The sequence below is a fragment of the Herpailurus yagouaroundi genome, unplaced genomic scaffold (genome assembly GCF_014898765.1).
Source record: "Herpailurus yagouaroundi ecotype Mexico unplaced genomic scaffold, PumYag 251, whole genome shotgun sequence".
NCBI lineage: Eukaryota > Metazoa > Chordata > Mammalia > Carnivora > Felidae > Herpailurus > Herpailurus yagouaroundi.
The window spans coordinates 4,002,220-4,029,312 of record NW_024412468.1 but is presented as its reverse complement, the minus strand read 5'-3'; the positions used below and the strand labels follow the sequence as shown (position 1 = coordinate 4,029,312).

General features: G+C 40.9%; 1 protein-coding gene across 15 annotated transcripts in view; it reads right to left on the bottom strand.

Annotated features, from left to right (window-relative positions):
* Positions 1-27,093, bottom strand: part of GRIA4 (glutamate ionotropic receptor AMPA type subunit 4) — a 474,792-nt gene that overhangs the window by 13,533 nt on the left and 434,166 nt on the right. For 7 of the 15 annotated variants that reach the window (XM_040460826.1, XM_040460820.1, XM_040460828.1 and 4 more), the window contains one exon: positions 26,225-26,472. In XM_040460826.1, coding sequence (XP_040316760.1) covers positions 26,225-26,472 — 248 coding nt within the window. Of the gene's footprint in view, positions 1-439; positions 555-13,808; positions 13,848-19,132; positions 19,250-26,224; positions 26,473-27,093 lie in introns of those variants that run through there. The other 8 variants (XR_005786293.1, XM_040460822.1, XM_040460825.1 and 5 more) reach the window with 5 other exon arrangements.

The following is a 27,093-nucleotide window of genomic DNA, read 5'->3' as shown; positions in this document are numbered from 1 at the left end:
GCCTCCTGGAAAGTATTCTATGGAGTCAAGCTATTGCTATTACTTACACACGCGTTGCAGAAGGTCTAGTCTTTCAGTGGTGAAGGAAGCACACAGGCTTACCCTCTGTGTTCGCCCTGCTCCCTTCACTAAATTGCCCTTTTCAAGACTTGATCCCTCCCTGCTTTGTAAGATGAGGTGCACAGGACTACAGCGTCTGCTCCATAACCTCTTTGAAGCCAGAGCCGTGTGGTGACTATTTCGGTTAGGCTGCTGAGCGTGTCCCCAGATTGGTCCCAGTTGCAAATATTTTTGCTTTGACAGTAATTGCATACTTAGGTTTCAAAGGGACTTGACTCGCCATTTCTGGCCGTGTCCAGAGACCCAAACCCCGTCTCCCAGCAGATGCACCTGTTACTGTACATACTGTTTACCCGCTTGTGGTGACATTGAGGCTGACCTTGGAGTCACCGCCCCCGCTGCCACACTCTCCTTTGTCGTACCACCATTTGTTTTTCAATTTGTCCAACAGGCCTTGTTCATTCAGTTTTAAAACTGCCAGGTTAACAGCATTTCTTGAAACGATAAAAGATATTTTGTAAGAAACTGCACAGCTGTTAAGATGTTAGCAGGAATGAGGGCGTAAGCTCTTTTATAAGCTTCTCCCAGACGCTAAATAAACCTCTCATTTTGCCATCCTGCACCCCCCCCCCCCTCCACTGGAGTCCAAACCAAGGGCGATTGTAACTAATTTCAGAGGGGATCAAACATGTGCTGTTCAAGCTCAGACTTCATTTGTTGTCAGACCAGCGACAAGAGATTTCTTTTTCGTTTTCTTTTGCAAAACAGCAATAAACTTGAATTTACTAGGAACTGAGAAAGAATGGTGTCTAAAATTCCTCTGCCTCTAAGAAGGTCAACAACCAAAAAGAGGCTGAAATGAAAATTCATCCCCAGAAAGAGAAACATCACAGCATGAACAGATCAAAATGGCAGCCACTTTGTCCTGACAACCAAGAAAAGGCTTAATTATTATTCCCTTTATAGTCTGTGTGAGCTTAGTTTGTTCTATTCGTTGGCCCCTGAATCTAGGATTTGCATGTTACCTGGGCTACAAGTCAGGGGATATTCAAGAGAAAGGTAGCAGGAGACCTTTGGGAAAAGATCTTACATTTGAATGTTGTGCTGATTCTTAAAGGCTTTGGATGCTCTTTAGAAACCAGGATCCCACAGCCAATTTGACTGCTGACATTAAGTAACGAAACCCCAGGAAGTCCTCCTGCATGTGATGTGGACTTTGCACACAAACACTTGAGATTCGACTGCCTCTGTGGGTATCTCTATCGGGGAATGAGGGAGCAGATAGAAAAGATTCTCCAAAGGGATTACAGATGTGTCACGGGCTTTTGCTTCCCAGGTACTTGGTTTCTTACTTGCTTTCAAGTTATAGTTTTTAAATGAGACATTATCTCTTTCAAGAGGTTTTCCCAGCATTTAATGACATTTCTGTTAAAGCAAAAGAGTGGCTTTATAGACTGAGCATTTGGGTTATGCTCTTTGATGAATGCTGAGTTTGGGGATTACTTAATACCAGAGGAATTACAAATAAAACAAAACAACCGCATATTAATGAACAGCACTTGAAAACTGATTTGCAAGTGAAATATCGTTTTGTGGACTAGTATAAAGTATCATGTATTTCACCACTATCAGCCTATTGAAGTGTTTGTTTTCTTAAAAAGGGTTTATAATATTTCACGTAAACAATGTTCATTTTCCAGGGTTGGGACAGTCTGATCCACTTGGAGAATAAACATTTCCCGTGAGTAAACCATACACTTTGAGGGTACTACTAACTTCTTGAGAGGGGGACTGCCATTTACAAAATGCGAAGTAAATAATCAGCTGTTCCCACATTCCCCAGTAAGTGCCACACTACTGGTGTAAAATAGTTAATACACTTCCTAAAGTGGACACTGTCAGGTGGTTGGTTTAATCACCAAATAGATCAGACTGAAATTTAAGAAGGAATGAATATTCAGTGAAGAAAGAGAGACCTATTAAAAAATTTGGGGGGGGGGGAGAAAGTAATTTAAATTTATTTTGTGTCTACAACAAATTAAATTTGTCTTCCAATGATTTAAACTGAACTACTAAACTTTTTTGTTTTGGAGAAAATTATTTTTATAATCCACTTTATTTTACTCTTAAACATTCATATCGTATTCATTTTATTGAAGTCGTATCCCCATAACTTTATATGTTGGTTTAGACCATTCCTTTGATAAAACTGAAGTCATTTCATGAGAGGGTTATTTAACAGGGTTATATTAGCCATATCCAAAGACAGTTCCACAGCACAGGAGAAAACAAAAAGCAAAATAAAGGAATGGATAAGGAAAAAAAGCTTCACGTTGAGAAAACCGTCTGGAATAAAGTTTTCCGCAAAGTTATTCTAGGACATTGTCTTTCTAATATCATCTAACAGGCCATGTAAAACCAGTTTAGTTTCACACTGCTATCCGTATGTGTGTGTACGTACATCTGTATTTGGTTAATGTAATACAGGTGACCAGTAGGTAAGTCACTGCCCAGTTCACAGCCGATCCACATGTTTTCCTTCCAGAAACATGTGGTCCCTTGACAAAGTCCACTTAACACTATGGTATGTAAATTTACTTATCTTTAATGATGCATAGAAGGTAACTTATAATTAATATTCAGAAAGAAGTCTTTATGGATTCATGATCGCTTTGCATATTCGAACTGCCTGTGTTCCACAAGTGTCTGACTACAGATGCAATTTCTTCGTATAACCACATAGGTCTAGCAGCCTCCTTAGATTGTCATTTATTTTTTTTAATCTCGGCAAGAGAAAAGGGAACCCTGAAGGAGTAATTGTAAGCAAACTTAAGGAAATCCTAAGTAGTGGGATGAACGAGCGACTGAGAAAGCAGATCCTCGTGGCAGCATGTTTTATGGTTGCTTTGCCACCGCCTTCATACCTTTCGGACCCAGATTTGAAAACCAATGTCAGAAACATATATTAATGATACGGGATATTCTTGTCCTGATTAAACTTCGGAGAAGCTGAAATAGTGGTCTGTCAAGAAGATAAGACATAGAAGAAAAAGGCTGTGGGCTATTCCTTCCATTAATGATTCCTTTGATTCTGTAAAATGCAGCTTTTACATGTAAACTCAAATGAATGGATTGTTTCCATTTAAAAGAAGAAACAGTAAGTGACCACATTCTTGCTGGATGTGTAAACCACAATCGATAGCCCAGGTGGGTTGGCAATGACCTGTTTATAGACTGAAGTAGGACTCAGGCAACTGACTTCTTGCCTTTGCCTTGAGTACCTCAGGGGAATTCTACATAAGAAAAACCCTTCTCCAAACAGCCTGTTTAATAAGAGTGAGATGATGGGGGACTTGATGCAGGGAGGAATGAAAATGCTCATGTAGCCAAACTCTAGGACCTCAGGAAAACTTCCCAAGGTTTTCACTCCTGAAATTTCCTTCAGTTGAGCTGCAGATTATGAAAACCCTCAGCTCACGGCCCTAGCATCTGGGACCCATTTTTGTTCATCAGACTCTCACGGAAACACCACACAGAACAAAAGCTTTGCGACAGGAACTGACAAACCCAAACCACTCCCGTCTAGTAATATTGGGAAAATTCATCCAGGGAACAGTAAGATTTTCCTGTTAAAAGCACGCCTAATTCAGGCTAAGACATCTATCTCTCACTGCACCCTTCCATAAGTAATCTATCATTAAATTCTACAGGTTTGGATATGCTTTTATGGTTAACTTATGCCTTACTCATTACATTTACTTCTGGACCGTATTTGTTATAATTTTTCTGTCAGTGAGGTTTCAATATTTACATCTGACAAAATATTTACCTAATAAGAACAATTTTAAAGTTTAAGTTTAGGAAAGTATTTTTTATGATTTCCTAGATATAAGAATACTACTGTAAAGGACTGATATGTCAGCCCTAGACTTAGTCAATATCTGTACACAGGATATTTAAGGCATAACCAGTTTGTAGAATAAACAGTTGGCAACATCACATCTAATCTGGTTAAAACAAACTCAATCCCATTTTACTTAATAGGATGGATATTTCCTTGTCGGTGATGAGATCAATGATGTATGGACAGTCTATTTGTGTAACCTGCTGTGTAATTTTGCTGGTGTTCCATTATTCTTATAGGAAAGGATCTATTAATGATACACACATGAGAAAGTCCTGTCACCTTTAGGCTTGTTTTCTCTTAAGCAGAATGCTCTCTTCATACCAACCTCTCTCTCTCTTTCTCTATGTTTTGACATTTTATTTTTAAGTAATCTCTACACCCAATGTGGGACTTGAACTTACAATCCTGAGACCAAGAGTCACACACTCCACCGAATGAGCTGCCAGGGGCCCCTAAACTCTCTACCAAATTTAAATATCAGGTGTTCAAATGTCCAAAATATTTACCGGAATGATGCTAGGACACAGTTTTCATAGTCAGTCACCACAAATCTTAATAGACTTTAAAACAAACTAAAAATTGTGTAAATCCATAAGAAATTATGTAAACAGATAAGAAAATCCCTTTAAAACCAGCAAAATCCCTTTAAAATCATTGGTAGATGATTTATGCAGAAAGACATACAAACCATACAAAAATAATTCAACTTAACCTGGAATTAAGCTGATGTGAATTCAGACAATTCTTTGCTAATTCAATTCTTGGCCACTCATGTCAGGAAAGATAAAAGTGAAGATGATGTTCAGTATGGTCAGGGATTTTATAAGATGTGCGTCCTAAACCACTGATGAGAGAATTTAAAAACTAAGAGGGAAATAAGATGGTTTTATACAATAAAAGCTTGAAAACAATTCCTGTTCTTGGAAATTACTGATAATGTTGATAATAACATTGATTAATATTAATGTAATTGGTTAATAAGAATTCTCCTTTGAGGTGTCAATTCTAGTAAGTTTAGCAACAATGCTGATAAAGGGGCTGAATAAATCTCATAGTATGTTTCTGTAGCAAAACACTGAAAGCAATGTACACGCCCAAGAGGAGGGGAGGATTAAGTAGATTTGGGGGTATAACGGTGATTCTGAAGCTTGATCTGGGTATAGAATCACTACTACAAATACAGATGATCAGGCCTGACATTGAGGTATCAGATTCCTCTGAATTGGGGTGGGGGGGGCGGGGCGCGGGCAGCATATCTACATTTTTACAAAGCTCCTGAGATGATGGTGGTATTTATTCATAAGCACCAATTGGTCTTATGACTGAATTTTTTACAACCATTAAAAGTTTTTAACAACACGGAAAAATAATTACAGTATAATGTTAAGTGAAAAAAGAAATTTGTATGTTCACTATGACTTTAAGAAATATATATATATATATATATATATATATATTTATAGAGAGAGACATTAATAGAAAAATATTAGAAAAAATACAGCAAAGAGCTATCTCTGGATGTAGGGATTATGGTCAATTTGGATTGCATTTTGCTTTTTATCCTTCCCCACCCCCCATTTTCTACAATAAAGTGATACTTTATTAATCAGTAAAAACAAACAACAAAACCTTCTCGATTATTTTACAACGTTATATTATTTTATAGTCTAATGTCTACAAGAATTGTTTTATGCAAACCAAAATATACATTCTATTTTGGGTCCAAAAACAACAGAAATGGGGAAATGGTGGACTTCAGGAGTTATTATTAAGGACATCAGAAAAACACTCATTGCTCCTGATGCTGTGGTTTGCTTTGGTCCACTTGGTTCTGTCCTCTAGCCACAGGCTGGAGGGCATGTGATGCACTTGGCTTCCACCAAGATTCTGCCTCATCTGAGGGGGAGGGGTCAGGCTGAGAAGTACGAGTAACGCACAGATTAGCAGGCACACCCCCTCAGATAGGATCTGCAGGAGGTTAAGAGAACTCTCTGTGGTCTGCAGAGACTGACTGTCTCACACACATATCTGCAGAGACAAGGTGAGCTTTTCCCCTTAGGCTTCGTTAAAAAGATGTCACTGTGAGTACACTGGCATCCTGCTAAGTGGGCCATTAAAAAAATACGGATATACTTCTGTTTTTAGTAAAAGAGTTTTCATGGCTGGCAACTACGTTTTCCCCCAAACAAGTAGTAGTAGAGATTCTAAGAACAAAGTCCTTCTAATTTTATGGAGGTTTTTTTTTTTTTCTTAAATGAAAAAAAAAATCTTTCAACATAGCACATATTTACTGTATCTCTTTCTTGAAATTAAACTAAAATTCTAGATTGGAAAACTCATTGGATTTAAGCTTTGTTATGCAGCAGATAAATATATGCAGAAACATTTCCAGGACAACTCTACTAAGAAAAGAGTAATTTCATGAAAAATGAATAACAATCAACTCTGCACTGGGGTGCCTGGGTGGCTCAGTCAGGTGAGCATCCGACTTCAGCTCAGGTCATGATCTCACGGTTCATGGGTTCGAGCCCCGCGTCAGGCTCTGTGCTGACAGCTCAGAGCCTGGAGCCTGCTTCTGATTCTGTGTCTCCCTCTCTTTCTGACCCTCCCCTGTTCATGCTCTGTCTCTCTCTCTCTCTCTCAAAAATAAATACCCTTAAAAAAAATGAAATAAGACTCTGCGTAGACTTTTGGTTCTGTTATTTAAATGATGGTGGCAATGCCACTGTTGTCACTGTTGTCACAAGGGTGACATACAGCAAAGTCTATCCCATAGAATAAGATGAGATAGGTAGAGAGGAGCACATATCATATGGGATTTTACTTTTGGGGTGTAATTAGCGACATCCCCTCACTTAACGGGGTTCTCAGCCACAAAACTGAGAAGTTACAACAACTCCAGAACTTTGTATAAAGTCATCGAAAGAACTATGCTATCAACCAAGAAAACAGAATAAGTAAATAAAAATCAATAGGTTGTCAGATGATAAGGAGGTAAGAACTAAGTATGTCTGCTTCTCAGGAAAGGCACTGGTGTCCACAATTCTACCCTTTCTCAGCTGTTGAAGGGCTGAAGAGCAACCAGGTCTTAGCATTATCAATGCTCCACTAAGTTTTCAATTTAACTTGTAGCTGCTATTACCATTCTTTCGAAACTACTCCTTCCCATAAACAAGCACTTGGCTCTTTTCGCTTCACTGGATTTGTGCACTTATTTCCAAAGGTAGAATTTGGGCTGAATTGCTCTGCATATATATGCAAATGTTTTTAGAAAAGATAGTAAGTTCTCATCCCACTTTGCTCACACATTGACAGGTAAGATTTGCTAAAATGGCACCAACCAACTCATAATTTAATCTCAAAATTGGGAGGGAACATTTTTTTAAGTGGAAAGACAACTCAGACCCAACATGATGTATCATTAACATTTGGACACCACTTTGGTAAGGAAGGATTTATTGTCCTTGTGTTGGATTTTGGATGACACATACGCGGTTAACTTATGTGTACAGTCCTCTGACATTTCACACTCCAAGTGAGTCAAAGACAACTAAATAAATTGAGTAGATACTGCGTTAGATTCCAGAAATTGTCTCTAAATTGTGTGTTCTTTGGAATTTGCATGACTAATTTCTATTTCAGGACTGGGTCTGAGGAACGTGATTCGTTGAAGACACGTTGCGATTTTTGTGAGGATGCCTGCCAGTAACTTAGAGCACTAGCTAGAGATTATGATAAATGACAATTTTAATTCTATTTTTGGTGTTAAATTTTTAAAAATGTAATCGTTACAAATATTTCATGTGGTTTAGTTTCATGGTTTTGTCAATTTTAGGTCACGGAGTAGAACTTTCTATCTTCCTCTGGGTCAGGGACCTCTTTTAGAAGTCTGTGCAGGCTATGGAAACTTTCTCAGGACAAATGAACAAGCATACAAAATCAGAGACTGGGGATCCACAGACCTTGGAAAGGCAATCATGAACACAGATAAGAAGTATCTGTTCCAGATTCGAATAGTAGTTATTGTACATTAATTGACTACTTTCAAGTATGTCTATTAAGGGAAGGGGAATAAAAATATTTCCATGACCGATGGTTGCTCCAGAATTTTCATAGAGAGGAGGTTTTAGACTGTGATGTGGTGGGAAGGAACTTCCACCATACTAGCCTGAATTTGGAATCATTCTGCAAGCACTTCATGTGTGGGGCTTCATAAAGACTATGTTATATTAATATATATATAAGTATGCTATATTATATATATATAACATACATAAGTATGTTATATTAATAAAAATTAAAAATACAAACTGTTGAAAGATACTTCTGGTTACCCTTCCATGATATGGAGAAAGTGTTAATTATTCATAGCAAATAATGTAACTTTTATTTGTGGTGGTCTTGGGGTGCTGTTTGAGAGGATACGGGCTAAGTTCTGCACCCCAAGCCACCCTGTTTCTGTTATCGTTATCTGTGATTGAATCATACAAAAGAGGGCTTTGTTTCAAGAGGAGACCATAGCTACCTGCAGACTGTGAAGTGCTTTGGGTTGTCTCCGAATATCATTCACTTGTTTAGGTGTGATTATTATTAAAGTAAAGTTTCAAAAATGGGACAGCTGGTGGCTGTCACCATTCGCCATGTGCGAGCTGTTCAGCAGTACTTGGCTTTTCACACAGATGCCTTGCGTGGCCCACAATTTGCTGTGTGGCCTCTGCTTCATCCCTGACTTTGGGTTCCTTCATCTCTTAGACCACCCTCCTTATTCTCTTTAGATGATTTCCAGAATTCTAAACAATCGCATTTCCCTTTTCTTGCCTTCGCTGATTTTTCAAAACTTCCAGCAATCGCTTTAAAGAACTAGAATCCTAGCAGTTTTGTTTTTTTTGGGGGGGGGGCAAAAAAAATGAAGAGGTTGTCTCAAACCTTCTCATCTTACAGTTGTGGTCAGTGGTGTCTAATGAAAGTTAGGTGAGTTGCTCACCAAGGCCCAGCTGGGATGCAGGTCTCCTGTCTCCTGGTCCAGTGCTCTTTCCCACAGTACAAGGATAACTTTCCTTCTGTTGGTATCCGTTCCTGTGTAGCCAAACTATTTATTCATCCCTATTGTGGTTCTCCAAGGAAAATTTTCTTTTTCCTGTTTGTCAGGCTTCCTGGGGGTGATCCTTGGTGGAGCCTTGACTGATATATTTGCTACAACTTCTGTCCCTTCTGGTTAAGTATTTTTGGAGCTGAGATAAAGCTTCAAAAGCATGAGGTCTTATCAACTGAAATTGATCCTTCCTAAATATGCAAGAAGGCAGAAGCGTAGATGACCTTCTTTAAAAAGCCGTACCATAACCTTTACGTAAAATCACTTGATTTGATTAGATGGTAACCCTTTTTCTCTCTTAAGGTTGGAAGAAGACGGGTCTAGTTCGATACATACTAGGTTCCTAGTGATTTAAGTTCTGATCTTTCAGGACAGGTCATGTTGGATCCCAACAACAGCATCATAAAGAAACTGTTTCACAGAAGATGGAGAAGTGTAAAAACAATGAAGAGCGAAGCTCCATCACAGAAACTCAATCTCCTCTTTGAATTTTCATTTCCGCTCCTTTCTTACAGCTAATTATCCATTAAGAACTTTTTTTTCCTGAAAAGGTGTCTCCCAAATTTATATTTTCATTCTTATTATACTGTTATTACCTCAGGGGAAGCCTTTATTACCTGAAACAAGATCCACAGATTGTCTCAGTCTGTTCTGAGCTACCCAGACTCAGAACGACCGACCATGCTTCTCAGCTTATTCACTGTGCTTTGTCAACAACCCTCACTGACTCATGACTGCCTCCAAGGATACTATTCTATTTTTTTTCCTGACATTCAAGGCTTCCTAACAATTCGGCTTATATATACCTTTAAAGTATAATTTAATTATATTTGATTGGGCCACACTCTGTCCCAAGTTCTCCACATTTTCCCTGAATCCTTGTTGAATCCACATGGCTAGTAACTGGTGTAGGCGCGATTAGAACCTGGATCCTTCTAACACAGAAGCCTGGTCTCTTAACCACCCTAATTCCCCAAATAGACCTTCTCTGCCTCCAGCCAGGCTAGTTTCCTGAAAGTCCCCCAAATATTTTACTCACAGTTGATTCCAATCTCATGACAGAACCTTCACCAGACATTTCTTTCGTCCCCCGACCCCAGCTTTTCTAAAGTCCTTACCATTTTCCAGTTATCACTCCTAGACTTATTCATTCAACTAATATTTATCACCTAGTACACCTGAACCTTTATGAGGTCCATCCCAGATACTCTGGACTCTATCTCCTTCAAGTTTTCTATTGTCTGGAGCACTCACACTTGCTCTGAGTCACACACTACTTCACCGTGTTATCTTGGCACAGTTTTTCTCCATGGAGGACAGTGACTGTGGGCCTTTATACCACGTTCACCCCCAAGGCAGGGCAAGAACCACAGTGGGTGTAATCCCTACACTCAGGGATTAATTTAAGGTGCTACTTTTCAAGCAGCCTGTTCAAATGAAAGAAGACTGTGCTGAACCATAAAAGGGAGTTCCTTTGACCATGAAACCTAATGGATTTGGGAAAGACGTGGTACGGAGAGGATTTTAAAACAAAACAGATAAAGCAAAAGGCTCCCAAACTGTCTGCTAAATATTGGCAAAAGGGACATAAAAATTACACCAGCTATTTTTATGAATAATGGCAAACAATTTTGTCCATCATATAAACAAAATTATCTAAGGTAATATTTCAGTGACATTAAAGATTGTTAAAATGAAGGGGTTACCAGCTCGATCTGTGTAGCTGGGCAAGGAAAAAATACTAAATGATAAAATCAAATACAAGCTTGTTGTGAGTATGAAGCGAAATCAGACATTTCCAATGAAACTCTAAGATAAAAATCCCAGATGATGGCACTTTTGTAATTCAGTACTAATCTATTTAAGTGTAGCAAATAAAACATGTCACTTCTAGAAAATTCTTCTGTTGCTAAACATACTACTGAGAACAGAATAATTCAGTACTTTCTTTTAAGAATTACATTTGTCATCAACAGATTATCAAATGCCAACTCTATGTCTGGTTTAACTTGATTAAGATTTATTTTACTGTGTATTTAAGTATGTATTTAATTCACTAAATATGTCTAGTAAACCTTTACCTACAAATATTTTAACTTTCCCACCAAGCTCTTAAAAGAAAAAAAATAAAGTTTCAAATTTTCTTTCATATACAGTGCCAGATTCCTTCACGACAGACTATTATTTAGTTAGAAGTTGAAACATATAGCTTGAAATGTCTTGTAATCACTCTTGTTTCATCTACCCTAACTTTTGGCTTGGATTTTGGTTAAGTGAGAAAAGAGCATAACCAGAAAAAGGAGACTGACAAAAACAGGTCTTGGACAAGAAGGGAGTCTAAGGTAATCAGCACTGGAGGGGATGCTGTGTGAACCTGCCGTTGAAAGGCAGGTGCTTTTTCTGTTACTCTCTAACAATAGCCCAACCCTACGAATTCTAAGCCTCCGTGTCTTTAAAAAATTTAATTTGATGCCATTCTAAGTGAAACACAAAGCTGCTTATCTTTGAGAGCAACAGGGCTCACAACCAGATTTCAAAACAGAAAGGCACCCGGGGCGCCTGGGTGGCACAGTCGGTTAAGCGTCCGACTTCAACCAGGTCACGATCTCGCGGTCCGTGAGTTCGAGCCCCACGTCGGGCTCTGGGCTGACGGCTCAGAGCCTGGAGCCTGTTTCTGATTCTGTGTCTCCCTCTCTCTCTGCCCCTCGCCCGTTCATGCTCTGTCTCTCTCTGTCCCAAAAATAAATAAACGTTGAAAAAAAAAATTAAAAACAAACAAACAAACAGAAAGGCATCCTCTAATTTACTTGTATTAAACAATTTAAGTGCGAAAACACCAAAAAGTTTAAATTCTTCAGATAGTTTCACCTACATTTGCCTCTAGTGGTGTTCACACTAGACCACAGCACGTGGCCTTTTGGTTACTTGCTCCTCAGCAGAAGTACTTGGGTAACTTCTTAAGCTACCATTTCCGTTCGCTATTTTTAATGTACCTAAGAAACTGCATGAAATTGATAGATAGGAGATCAATACTATTCTGTTTACAAAGCAACAAAACACAACAAAACAATAACGGTGATTCATCTCCAGGGCAGTTTGCCTAAAAGAACCACCACAGAACCAGCATCAATGCTTTCCCCGAATGGGCTTACCGTGGAGCATTTCATAAAATTCAAATTATACAACAAATATGCCTGACACAACTAGTGTCAGGGTGGATATCAAATTCTAATACATAACTGGTCCACTAAATGATATTGTAACAATATGGTAATATTCCTTCTTTGTGTCACGGCTTAGGCAAGCCATACATCAGGCATCTTAAAATTCAGGAATGAATAATGTGCCTCAAATATACCCTGTGCTTTTCCTTAGGGGAGTCAGTGAGCGGGAAAGTAAAAACTAGGTTCTATCTGACGTCTGACGACAAAATGAAATATCTGCAGAAAGCCGAGCGCTTAGGTTTCTGTATCTGGTGACCACTGCGATGTTGTCAGCTACAAAAATAGTTTGCGTTAAGTCAAGTTAAAATCAAGTTGCTATTTCACATGTGCCTTCTCACGGACGTTCCTAATCACATGACTACCGAGGTTCCTGCTCAGAAGAAAACAATCTCTAACAAAAATATACCCATCTGAAGTGATTTTCTTTCATTAAAACACCCCAACGATCCAAGTTGAAGGTAATGCCAAGCTTCTGAACCCTCTTGTAAGGAAACAGCCAGAACTGTTTCTGAATGACAACTATCTATTGGCAACAAATCGCCTGAATTCTCATTCTTCCTGCATTTCCTCTCCTTTCTGAGCTCCCTTTCTTCTCGAGCCTCAGGTATGTCCATTGTCTGATCCTCAAGCTTCCCTAAAATCTACTGGAGTCACACAAGAGAGGGCCAGGAAGACAGAAGCTGTCCTTTCATGAGCCCAAAGTTCTACCTTTCTTCCAATATCTCAAATTCTGGATGTATTTAAATTCTCTCACTCGTTTCTCGCCTTGGGTTTCTTCCCCCCTGGAAGGACCAAGGTGAAAACAGTACCAAAGACAAGGAATACTGATGATTTCCAAGGACAGCAACGTAGAACGTGAGAGATAACAATGGAAACCACTTAGAAGTGATACCCAAGGCCCGAAAGTCTCTAGAAGCATGAAGAAACACCGCTCAAGACAATATCAGCTCCCCTTCCTCATTTTTCTATCCAGTTTTCATATGGTACCTTAAACATCTCATTAAATCTACACTGCCTGCACACCCAAAATCTAGCCTGAGCCAATTCCAAATTATATACCATCTAAATTCTATCAGCTGCTTATTTTAGTAAAAAATTCTTAATACTATTTTTTCTATAGAAATCCTTTGGATTTTCATTTCGATATTTCTGTAACCCCATTACTCATGACGGCTTGATGAACAGTTACTATCTGTATTCTACACGTAGAGAAATGAACAGCCGATGGTAACTTCCTAAGGCCTATGCAAGAGATTGATCCTTAGTGGAAGACTAGCACTGATACTTGATGATGATGAAAAACATAAATGCATTCGCGTATAACTAGATATGACTAGTTTTCCCTGCTATCACATTTGTAAGGGGATGTTCAAGTGACTGTTATGCACAGGTGGCAAGCTGATTTCCTAATGCGTGGGTTAAAAAATATAAATGTATAAAGAAAAAGGGATTGAAAAACAGGTGGGGGAGGGGTTTCCTTCAAATGGATGGAACCCATTCTTTTGAAAGAAAACTCCCCTCTTACCTTGGTCCTGGAGCTGGTTAGTTCTCCTCTGTCCTCCTCCTAGGGGAGAAATACCCAAAGTTAAACAATAATAGAACATGGTCTTGTATTACAGTCAAGTTCAGTTCCGGCCAACCCTTTCCTCAGGTCTCACAAGACACTACCAACTGTCTGATATACTGGGGCGTTCATTGAATCCAGCTTAACATTTATTTTAAGGATTAAGCCAAAGGGGAATGAACGTTCACTGTGTAAGGGGGACAAAAGTGTCTGCCCTTCTCAGTCTGTTTTGTCAGAGCTCCAACGAACGGAAGCCTGGCTTAGAGCAGAGGAATTCACGGAAGGGCTTTGCTTGGGCAGTTCTCAGCAGCTGTAGTGAATCAGGGAGAGTGTATGGGGTGCCCCTGGAGCTCCTTAAAAACACAGAGGCATGCTGTGGTCTTCTCAACCCATTTCCCTGATGTTCCTGGTGCAGGCCAACACCATGTTTGGGGCCGTACTGAATCTGGTGTTAAAAAGAATTATTGCAAAAAAAGGAAAACAAACCCTAAGGGGATATTAAAAGGGAAGGTTAGGAAAGTTGGGGAGATGGGGGATTATCGGAAACTATGTACTTGTTTTATTTTTTCCAAACAGGATATCACAGTAGGGAAAAGATGGGATTTTCCTCCCTCAATGTACCTCCATGTAACTAGGACTCCTGGTGTCTCTGGAGAGAAACAAGGCAGCACAATAGAAGGAGCATGGACTTGGGATGAGAGAACGACGGGCGCCTACCTCACCTGAGTTTCAGGAGAATCACCTGTGCGGGTGGAGACAGTAACACCAGCATCAAGGATTCGTTGGGGAAAATATATTCGTATACATGTGCTTGGTATGGAGGAGTTGTTGGATTTGTTTCCTTTTCATCTCTATGGCATCTGATACAATCTTTTCTTACTTGAACTCCTTTGTCTTTTAGGAGACTGCCGTGTAGTTAACTGAGTTTAGAGTCAGTTCCTAGTTACCCTTTGGCATAATTTCAGAGACAGTGACTGGCTCCCATAAAACAGATCAAATACCAGACAATTGATTGAATTCCGTGAGACATGAAGGAAAGTGGAGACCAAGAATGAGCCTGAACCCATACAAGATCATGTGCTATTGTTATTTAACTTTGGGTAACTTATTAAAATTCTTTATCAAGCAAAATGACGTCAGGTGAGAAAATGGATGGACTCTGGAACCTTGGGGTTGTCACCATATATTTCAGAGGCGTCAGAATGAAGGATGGGGTAATTGTTACTCTAACGGCCATTATGAAAATATGCGGGGGGAAAAACACCGTATGGCAGAGTCCACGTTATACGTCTAGTACTATTACGGGGTCTTTAGCATTACGCTCACCCTACGAACTCTGATCACCTTCAAGTTACAGGATGTGAATGTGGCATAGTCAAACTTCCCTCTATAAGCATACATGTTTTTCCTCATGTTCTTCTTTGGGAACTGTATGTTCATTCGTTATATTAAGAAAATTCTAAAAATGGCTATTTCGACAAACCAGCCTTTTATCCACTAAACTCTATAGATTCCCAAGAATATACACAGAAATAGGGAATTGCCCCCCCCCCCCCGCCACCCCCCGGAACAGCGCTTTTGGAAATTGTAAGGCTGTGTTATAACTGGAAAAAAACCCAGTAAACTGTCTTTTTATGAAACACATACTTCATCCATGGAAGTCACCTAAACGACATTGGAAGGACGTATCTTTAGATTCTGAAATGATGTGAAAATTTCTGAGTAAGAACAACTCTGGGGACACTGCATGGATTGCATAAAGTTCCGCTGGTTGTGCAGCCTTCATGCTTCAGAATAAACTGATGGCTACTTGTGATGAGGCCAAAAGGAAATTAAGTACCATTGACCTTGTTGGTGTTATTAGGGTGCCGTTAGAAAGCACCCTCTCAAGTACTACATATTAAAACACCGTGGGATACCATATTACCTGGGTCAGTTTTCATCATATCTAGATATGGAAGCACACGTTTTGTTCTTAAAAAAAAAAAAAATCCAAAATCCAAGCTACATGTGTCTCACTTTTGCTGTTTTATTCCCCCTTTTATAATCCAGTGAATTTTGTCAGATTTGTACCTTGCCAAAAGTTTGACGTCAGTATATAATTTTAAAAGTCTGTATATAGAGACAGACAGGACCTGTGTCTATCTCTAGCTCTGTGCTTCTTAAGGAGAAGTGCTTTCCCTAAATACCTTTCTATTCACAGTGTAGACAGAATGCTACAGAAGCAGCTGTTTATCAAAGAAGTGACTTATTTGATCCCCAAACCAGATGAGATTCTATTGAGGTTCTGGGAATGAATTTCTCCCCAGTCTTATTAAGTGTCTGCAACTTCAGAGAGGTGTAAGGGAATTCGCCAGTTGTTCTGCTAAAGATAGTCCACTGCGTGACACAGATTCTCAGACTCTCAAGCTGGGAAGGGGACTCAGATGTCCCAGCACAGTCCCTCAGAGATGTGAGAAGCTCTTTGACTTGAGCGACTTCGGGATCTTAGCCAATTTCCTCCCATCTTTGGACCAGCTTTAATTGTTGTGAGATCCTGGTTGACCTGAAATCTACCTCTGTGCAATGTCTTCCACTGAACCAGCGTTTGTTTAGTTCTTGATATAAGTTAAACGGTTTCTTGAGCTCTTTGTGGGTATTCTCAATACGCCTTGAGATTATGGATGCCGTTGAAACCGAAACACGGAAGAATCACAGAAACTGCTGAGCAAGTTTTCAGCGTAAACTGTATTTATGTTAAAAAGTTCTCTTTTGTTCTTTTCCCTGTAAGAGCACTGGAGAGAGTCAGAAGAGCTCAGTTCTAATTGCAGCTGTGGGACAGTGGGCAAGTCACTTAACGTCTCCCAATTTACAGAGTCTTCCCATGGAACAGAATGACATCATAAGAGGGTGAGAAGGAGCAAGTGAAATAAAGTGCTTTGAAAGCTCTCGTGCTGCAGTAACTATTACTGTCTCACTTAAGAAGTATCCTGCTTGGTAATGTTGAGAGTTCCGTCATTAAGCCAAACTTGAACATCAGCTCTTAAAAGTGAACAAACTAAAAAGAACATTAATTAGATGGTGTATTAACTGAGTCTTTGCCCTAAATGATACTATCATTGCTAGATCATTTAATAGAAAGCAGCTTTTTTTTTTTTTTTTGAAGCCTTCACCCTTTGCTTTTTACGCTGGGAGACCACTGAGGCCAGCTCTTGCTGGATCCGTTGACTTCTGTTGACCTCCGGCTAGCCTCAAACAGAAGCTAAAAGATTAGGGTGCTGACTTAGGGCTCTGGATACTTGGTTTCATTCTACATTTTCTATTTCTCGTGCCTTTTTGAAAAAAATTTACTTTGCGTGCTAAAGGCACTAGCAATGTAGAGCAGCCATACTTGCTGATAATGCCTTTGTGAAATATTGTGGTCTTAGCTGAAAATGCCTGAAAAGACAGGAGAATCGGGGCTGGGTATCTGATGAGGGCTTCTCCTAGTTACGAACAGGATTCTGGCATGTTGCCATTTTAAGAAGTACGTTCAGAAGCTGCATATCTGTCAGCCTCAAAGAGGCCACAACCTGAATTCTGTAAGAGCAGAGGCCTTATGGGTAGTTCTTGACCGTCTATGCAATCTTCTGTACGGTGAAGTGACAATGGAGAGGGGTCCATATGCCCCTATTTTCTTTGAAAGTAGAGAGCTGTTTGTGTCACATTGGTTTCACTGACTCCAACTTAATTCTTATTTTGGCTAAGTCCCAAAGACTGAACACGTAGAGAAAACAGAGTGAATAACATTTCTGTGAAAAATTATGTGTGTGTCAGTTTCTTCACTGTACCCCAGAAAAAAAAGTAAGCTACAGAAAGTCTAGTTTATTTCAACATGTGATATGACTTTGCATGGTTGGTGGTATTTAAAATGATGTATTTCTCTCACATCCTGGTATTATAAACTTTGAAAGGCAGAATTGACACTTGGGATTATTTTTATGCCTTTAACTTTTCTTCATTGTTGAGTTGTGTGATACTAAAAGAACATACTGAAATAATTTCATAAGGTTTTTGAAAGTTTATCGGGGCACCTGGGTGGCTCGGTCGGTTAGGCGTCTGACTTTTGGTTTCAGCTGAGGCCCTAATCTCACGGTCTGTAGGTTCAAGTCCCTCATCGGGCTATGTGCTCACAGCATGGAGCCTGCTTGGGATTTCTCTGTTGCTCTCTCCCTCTTCCCCTCCCCTGCTCACTCTCTCTGTCTCTCTCTCAAAATAAATAAACTTAAAACAAATAAAAAATGAATTAAAAAAAGAAAGTACACCTCATTCTGTGGATGAGTCCAAACAATGATTTTTTAAGGTTTTCAGAGCGTATGGAATCTATCCATTTAAAATAAACTACTTTCAACCATGAAACAGATTTTTTCTGATATTAAGGAGGATTAACAATACATAGACAGTATTTCTAACTTCTGTCAGTACTATTATTATTTACAAAATATTCTCATCACGAATACAGTGCTGTTCCAGAGAAGGCTTGGGGCCAGGGCTAGGTGGTTCGCAGAGTCATTTTCTATTCAGATGTTGCCAGATGTGTGTGGTGTTTGTAGCAAAGTTATCTCAAATGTATGTTATTTCATTCTGAAAGCAAGAGTGCAGGACTGAATTGGGTGAGGGGGACAAACGTTAAAATAAATGAGCCACAGTTTCTTATTCCTAGCTAAGTTAAAACAGAACATAATTTTAAACCAAGGTCTTTACTATTTTCCAGCTCATTCCAAATCATGGCCAAGCTATTTTATATCCCCCTTTCTTAAGTATGAATTGTAAACCCACCTCATCTTGGCTGATACTATTTTTAGAGACAAAAGGAAGACAATAATGTCTAAACTTGCGGATGGCTGCTTTCCCATATGCTATGGGTACATTTTCATTTTTACGGAAAGCCATTATTTACTTAAGATGTACTAAGTGGATGTTTATCGTTCGTATAAAACTACATTAAAACAGCTTTGTATAGAACTCTGCATCTAGGAGTACATTACATCTCCACAATAAAGTGAGATCTATTTTTAGTTTATTAGAGATATTGTGGGGTTTTAGGGTAAATCTGATTGCCATTCTCCCTCCAAGGTCCTGTGTGTGTGTGTGTGTGTGTGTGTGTGTGTGTGCACATGGGCACGTCTAAAATGTTCTTTACTACATGTCTAATCACTGCAAGCATAAAGAGCCCCTCTTCCCTCTCTTCCACAGTCCCCCCCCCCCCCGCCCACCTCCACGCCCTCAGGTACGAGGGACTTGGGACAGTAAGGGGAGGAATGTACCACAGCATCGCTATAATGCTTCTCCCCTCTCCGAGTACAAGGAGTTGTGGTCTCTCTGAGAACTTTAATGGCTCCTTCCTCTGCAGCAGCTTGTGCTGGACCTCCTTGTATCCTTTCCTGTAGGAAGGTTAAGTCTGGAGAAGAGAATCCTACACAAACAGTGCACTGAAAGCAAAAACAACAACAACAATAATAATAAAGCAACCCTACCGCTTGATCTTGGTGCTGTTCTGAGAACGGCTCCTACTCCGTAAACGTCAAGGGCATTTACCATCTAGACAAGTCGTGGTCCTACAGCCTGAGGTCTTCTAGGGAAGAACAGTAATCTGATACCTTTTCTTTGATAACTGAGCATAGACAGGGCCAAAGAGTAGCTGGGTAGCGTGGGGCAGAAGCTGCAGTACGCACGGCAGAGACAAGTGTCACACAGGGCATTGGTCCTGTGGCCGAGACTTGCAGTGTGGGCAAGTCCACGCACTGGACCACACCAACACGTGTGATTCAATATAAAAACACCAGCGGCCCATCGAGGTACGCTCACAGCTGCTGCCCTCGCTCTCTTCCCAGCTCCCCAGAATTCCTGGTTCCACAGATTGTCCTTCCATCCCTACCTCCTACCCCCAAACCTTCTGTGTTGGACATTGTTTTCAATTCTTTGCTTTGACTACGTGGCCTTTACCTCCTTATTTAGGTATCTTGGTTGGGCCTCGTTCTAGATCTTGGCATTGCCAATGCCCCCAGGGGATGTGTCTTTTCTCCAGACCTGGCGTTTTTAGCTTTGGCTCTGGGGAACCCACACGTGGGCTTCCAACCAGGGCCGCACAACAGGGCGTCCAAACACGCAGAGCCCTCAGGCACTTCTTCCTGATGCTCTGTGTCCCCCTTTTAACCCGAGTCCTTAGCGCTGCCATTGTTTCTGGGAGCTGCTCTGCATCACGATGACATAATGTGGAACCTGACTGGCTACGAGACACCCACCAAGAGGAAAACACTTCACTACGCTACTGGTGTAAGGGTAGGTTCATCTACCGCACATTTATTACACATCAGATCACGAACCCTGGTCTCAGGCGCCACGTTGTGTCTCCTAAGCACACTCAAACCTGTAGGTTGAGGCTACCCGACCTGGCTGGCCATGGGCTCGGCACTCACATTAACTGCATGTTACCACAATTTGAATTGTATGGGAAACAGGCATCCTTTCCGCAGACTCCCTACCTTTACAGAATTTGCTCATAAGGCAATTGTGTGGGACTAATGAACGACAGCTTGGAAATTCTGACTTTCCCTGGAACTGTGAGAATTGATGTCCAGCCTTAGGTCTCTCCTCAGATCAGGCCGTGAAGGCTTGAGCTGTTGAACCTGTTTTACGGCATTTTTATCTCGTTAACTTGCATCCTCTTTGAAGTGCTAGAAACTAAAATGGCCACAACTTACCCAGTTTCTGAGGCAAGTGATTCAAGTCCGGCTTCTAAGTGTAATGGTGAGTGAGAGTGCACAGCAAAACACTGAATTTAGAAACTTTGCAATGTGCTTTTACCTACTGCAGTCACAAGGCTGAACACCAGCTGGCAAATTCTCAGTTGGAACCCAGTGACCATCTGTTGACTGAACTGGCAAATACATGTAGGCAAATCATTAGCATTGGCCGCTTTTCACAGTGGGAAGAATGGAAACCATGTATAATGCCTGCTGAATCTTCAAGAAATGCAGACAAATGCAACATTTTTTTTTTTCTTCTTCATGGGCAGCTATAATTTGAAGCATCTTTTAATCGTAGGCAAGAATGAAAAGTGTAGAATTTCAAATGGCAGTGGAAAGTTTTCTGTTTTCCTTCAGGACTTACCACCTAGAAGGGAAGGGAGGACGGGCCTATGGATTCTAAAGGGGATCATTTTCCCCGGCATGGAGGCATGCAGCATTGATACATTTACCATGCACATCTTAGTGAGGGCAAAATACTTGGTCCCCCCAGGAAACACCAGCATCTCTGGTAGCCAACTGGGTAACTGATTAAGCAGATCACGACCAGGGGATCTGTGTACTCGTGTGTGTGTGTGTGTGTGTGTGTGTGTGTGTGTGTGTGTGTTCTAATCCCTAGTCCAACAGACTATGTTCCCAATCATGGTGAGATATCCAAAACTAAGCTACCTATAGCCTCTTTTCATATGGCACCAAGAGAAATGAAGGCTATTCATAAACAAAAACATCTCCTTCCAAAAAAGATAAAATTAAAAAAAACAAAACAAAACTGTGTATCAATCTGCTGCAACTCATTTCTGGAAAACACGTGAAAAGTTTATTCACTTGAGGCCAAGCACTGCCTAGGCATACTAGCTCTCAGCTTTAACTTTCTGTACTTTTAAGGTTTTCTAATGCCCACATTAAGTACTAATGGTTGACTTGTTACTAACACCAAAAACAGACATCAGCTTTATTTTCACGCACAACATGCAGCAAACCCTTTGTTTCTAAACCTTCTACGTAGACTTAAATGGATGAATAAACACGTATCATCAATCCTCCATAAGAAAGTAGTTCCTTAGGGATAATACGTTTTCTCACACATGGGTTTGAATATTAAGTTTAATACATCGGCCCTAAAGAATCCTTTGAAGTGGAAGGAACGATTTGGCCTACACAGAACTCTGCCGACCCTGACACAGAACTAGACTTGGGCCAAATGTCCTGTGAGGCTGGGGATGGTGTTAAATACTGAAAGAAAAAGTCCAGTGAAAGATGTGTTGTTCTGATTCCCTTTCTTAGCACTTTCCCTCTGGCCACGCCATTGCTCTGGGGCCCTGAGCGCCTGTTGTAAACTAAGCACCATGTGCTCCGTTTCAAAGGTTTCGCTCCTGTTGCCATGGGTTCCTGCAAGTGGACGTCAGCAGATCCAACTGAGCCTTCTGTTTGTCAAGACTTCAGTTACTGATCAAGTTCTTTTGGAACAGTTTTCTTTCAAAACATCGTGTGTGTGTGTGTGTGTGTGTGTGTGTGCGCGCGCGCGCGCGCGTGGGGCGGGGGGGGTGACAGAGCATTTGTCTTATTTTAGACACAGTCTTGCCAACATTTTTAGAGAAGGCAGAGTTTGAAGGACAATTATCACTGCTGAATAATAAAAGCTAGGAGACTCGTTTTGTTGTTTTTTGTTTTTAACTTGGCTTCAAACATTAGGGTCAAGTATGTAACTTCTTATATACTTGGCCAGGGACAGTCTTCAGATGTGATCCATTGCTATGCTCCCTAGAGATACTAGATACCACGTGTATCTTTAGAAGGGGTATTCTCATCTGACAGCTATTTAGCAGCCAGTAAATCTGTATTAACTAAGTTATTATTTGCTCTAAACAACATTGATCAGTTCTGCTTATTGCACAGTAAAGTCAAGAGTATAGCAACTAGTGTAATATAGACATAATAGAAAAGACAGTATTTTGGTAGCAAAGTATGTAACTTTACTATGCAATAAATAACTGCAGGATGGCAGGTATCTACTGTAGGGTAAAGCTGATTGTACTGACGGTAAAGTCAAGGTAAACATAGTGCCCCTTTTATCTAAACTACAGATTTCACTGCAGTGCTGTCTACAGCATGTCTTTTAAGACAACCTTGAAACATTTCCCAGCCAGAGGAAGGACTTTGCAATTGTTTCTGGTTGCGAAAGGTACTGGAGAGGGAATGAGAAGGAAGACCAGGATGTGGACAGTAGTAAAAGTAGCACTGTTCACGTGATAAGAAGACTCAAGACAAGTATCGGGGGGTGGGGATTAGACGGGGTTGATAAGATACGACAGGAGGTTTTGTCCTCTTCTCTCACAATGAGAACTCAAAGTCTTCTTTAGAAGATGACTTTGGAAAACAAGTAACTATGCCAGGGAGATTTAAGTTCTTCCGCTGGTCAGTATTTCTAGTTTATTTGCTGTAATTGCTTCCTTTTATTATAGCAGGATCCACAGATGCCACATTCAACAGCATCAGTAGCCCTAGCATCCTCCTAGGACCTAAAACTCAATGAATCTATGTCAACGTCCAATAATCCCAACAACCTCTGAGCATAGCTACTGGCCTTCTGTCACTGAAAGCTATCTGTAAACCCAGCAAACAGAGTCTGGCATAAAGTCTCTTTGAACAAAGAGGAACCTCCGGGTGTTATTCTCTAGTGTAAAGACGGGTGCTGGTCATCCCTGCTGAAATATTTTCTATCCCAGACAGAAGCGGTCTCTGTAAGGATCCTGACTGCATTTGTTTTAAAGTCTAAAGACCCAAGCCCTGGCTTTCCATCATGATTCTATATGATACTCTTCCTCTTTTCTGTGACATTTATTCTGAAGCATTGGGACCAAACAGCCAGGTTTGGAAATGTGAGACTCCCAACATAAGATCGTTAGCCGTTTGTCTGCATTCTGACACAGAAGACTAGTTTTCCTGTTCTTAAAGTCTCATGTTGCCCTATGAACCACAACAGCAGAGTTTGTGAAACTTGTAACTAATGACAACGAAACAGACAAGTCTCACTGTATCCAGAAGTATTAACCTAAACACTTAAAAAAAAAAAAAAAAAGAACCTATCGGAAAACAAATAAGGCAGAAAGGTTTCAAAGACACTCTTGATACAGGTGTGCCTTCTGGATCTTGAATAAATTCAAATTCAAATTCTTTTGGATTTGATTCTACAAACTAAAACTAAATCATTCATACAGAGGGGGACTATCAGTCCATCTCTTTACTAGTTTGCCTCTGTGCAAACACAAACACACGGATCCTAATGGAAAAAGAATGTTATTGTACCCCAACAACCCCCCCCCCCCCCCCCCCCCCGCCCCGTAACCCCTCTCCCCACCGTTCCCGTGTAGCAGGGCTGCGAGTGGGGCAGTAAGGAGGTGAGGGGTAAGGTGCATGCTGGTTAGCCCTCAGCGCCCTTCCAGTGTTCGCCAAGACAGGACAGAATGCCTGTGGTTTTGGCATGCAGGGGCCAGCTTGCTCAGGAAATTGTGGCGCAGATAAAACAAAGTGCATAAAGAAACTCTCCATCCAGGAAGTGGGGTCTAACAATTGACTCATTAACAAGATCCAGGGAAGGACAGGAAAAGGCGGGGGAAGCCAATAGCTGATGATTATACAGTTCCAGACAGACGAAGGCCTTGAGCTCGTCCCCACACAATCCCCGTAGTGTGGATTTGACAAAGTGGCACATTTAAGGGGGGTCTCTCTCTTGCCATCAATGGGAGTCAGGCGCACCCGTATCTGAGGGCCAAATGCAGTCCTTGGAACTTGACTTTATCAGCAGACACAAGACAGAGGACAAGGCAGCTACACCCACAGAGAATTAATTAAGAAAAAGCGACATCCGGTGAATGTGATCAGTGGTCTGAACACTGACGTATGTATCAACCACCGCTGCCGTCTCCCCGTCTATTTCTCTTACGTTACTTATGTTACTGCTTTGAGAGCTGGTACTTCTTTCAGGAGCGATTTCTTTGCTACGCGGCTTCCCTGCCATCACAGATTTTTTACACCGCATCATGCAAAATATACCCTCCAAGACCGAATACCCTGAAGCCAGTTTAGGTTTCTGAGTGGTTGAAATATGTTGGGGGAGAGTCTGATCGTGGGTAATTTATTTGTTTGGCTTTCTCCCTAAACATTTCTCCAGTTTCATGTGGGCGGGAGGGATGTTCAAATGAGCCTGACTTCACAATGGCCAGAGTCCACACCCAAACTGGACTCGACTGGCTAATTTCTGTTCTCTCTCCTTTGAGAACTGTCCCTTTGGACATACCATGAAAGCCCTCACTAGTTATCACGGTGTTGCTTGCAAACACAAAATACTGGTTTAATACAACCCTCCCAGGACTAGCATTTGTTTCCTCTATCTGTGTTACCCCCACCCACCCCTCCCAAGACACACATCCAAAGCACGCTGCCGTTCCCTTGTCAAACCAATGAAAACAATCATGTAATTTTTATATTGTTTTCATTCCTACTGGGCTCAGGTGTCATTACTTTCACGTTTCAAGGGCTTACCAGAGACATCATTTTTCAACACCAGGTTCGTGGTTAAGTCCTTTAGCAAAGATTCTGACTTCTTCTTGAATCTGTGCTTTGTACGACTCTCTCCTAAGCAGCACTGAGACCAGAGTAATTTGTCAGTTGTCATTTCTGACTCCGGCTTTGCTCTAGCCCCAACGATTCAACAGCAGCCTTTAATTGCTTAAGGAAAAGAGGAAATTCTGCCTCCTGGGCATAAACGTGTGAATCCTCTATGTCCAGGACCAAAAGGGTAAAAAGGGCAGGTTTTACCAACATTTCCTTCAGAATGAAAGTCTCATCTTTAACACATGTGGATTAATACCACAATGATGATGGTATTAATCCACATGTGTGATGCTTTGCTCATGACTCACACTGCAGGGGTCTCTGTGTGAGCAATTCTACATTGTCGTCAGGTCTGATTTTACGGATCTTACTTAGGCCACACTCCCTTTGCAATGGGCGAGAGTGTGACTAGAGTAAGCACCATAGAGTCAGAGCCCAGCTTTCTGGCCGATAGCGAAAGCATCTATAAACAGATGCGGTTACAGAGTTAGCACCCATACAACCTCACGGGGATCTGAAATATAATGATGCCGTGAAAAACGAAACACTGAAATGGAGAAGAAAAAAAAAGTGGTTTGTTAGGAAAAGGTTGGTTTTCTCTTACTCAGAAACTAGAGGGCAGGCAGAGTGCGGAAAAATAATGAGAAAATGTAGAATTGTTAACTGACAAAATGAGAGCGCAGATTTTAGTGACCAGACAAAGTTGATGAGACACAGAAGTGCGGCTACCCACGTTTTCGGCCCACTGGAAGCAGCTAGTGTTCAACCAGTTTGGTTTTTATATGGCCTTAAAAGATATACATGTCAACTGTGATTAATTATTCCAAAATTAAAAAAAAAGTTACCTGACTGTTGATCAAAACGTATGAAATGGAGGAAAAGAAAACGGACGGACATGCCACGTTCACACACAAAACCAAACACGTCTGTCGGGGACATCAGGGAAGGTGGAATACTATAACAACACATGTTCTATTGTTATACTATCCCACCCACCTTAATGAGGAACCCTTGGGCGTTGCTACTCCATAGCCTTTCGAATCCAGATTTCCTCCCACTTTCATCGTGTCACACGGCTTTCGCTGCTCAATGTACTCGTTCATAGTGGACTCCAGGAGGAACGCAAATTTGCCCTTGGATTTGCGGACACGAGCCACTCCCTCAGCTGTAGTCCTCGTGAACACGGACGGCTCTGCCGATCGCATGTAGGTCCACATCTTTTCATACACTGCTATTTTTGATCTCTGGAGGAAATTAAAATAAAATTAAATACAGGAAAGAAGGGAACAACGTGTTAATATCGACCGAACCCACGTACGGAGAAAGCCTTGTTAAGTACCTTTTTTTCCCTTGTCCGGTCAGTCCAGTCTCGCCTTGCTAGCATTTTGCCCTCCAGCGAGGAAACTGCCTGTTCCAACTATTTTAGGAAATCACTGAAATGGCAGACATGTAGAAGCCATACCTGAAGGAGTGGGGCCTGACTGTCATAAACAATTACCCTCCTCAAGCGCTTAAAGAGCAAAGTACTATTATTTTTATTTTTAAATGTAGAATGCCATAACGAGAGTTCTATCACATTCATGGTAAACCAGAAAAGGGCCAGATTAGACTTGAGGTCAGCTCTGTAAAACTCCTTTTAATCCGGCACTTGAATTGTAGCAAATGAGGAGTGTTACTATGCTGTGCCATAGGAAGAGCGGTCTGGACCAAGTCAGTGGCAGAGGGGCACAGGAAGAGGGGCACAAACCAAACGACCACAGCACAAGGGGCAAACTCTAGGTCCACCCAATGTTTTTAGACTTTTTCTAATAAAATCTCCAAGTAGCACATACATTAAACTTAGAAGTGATTCCTTCTCTCTCTGC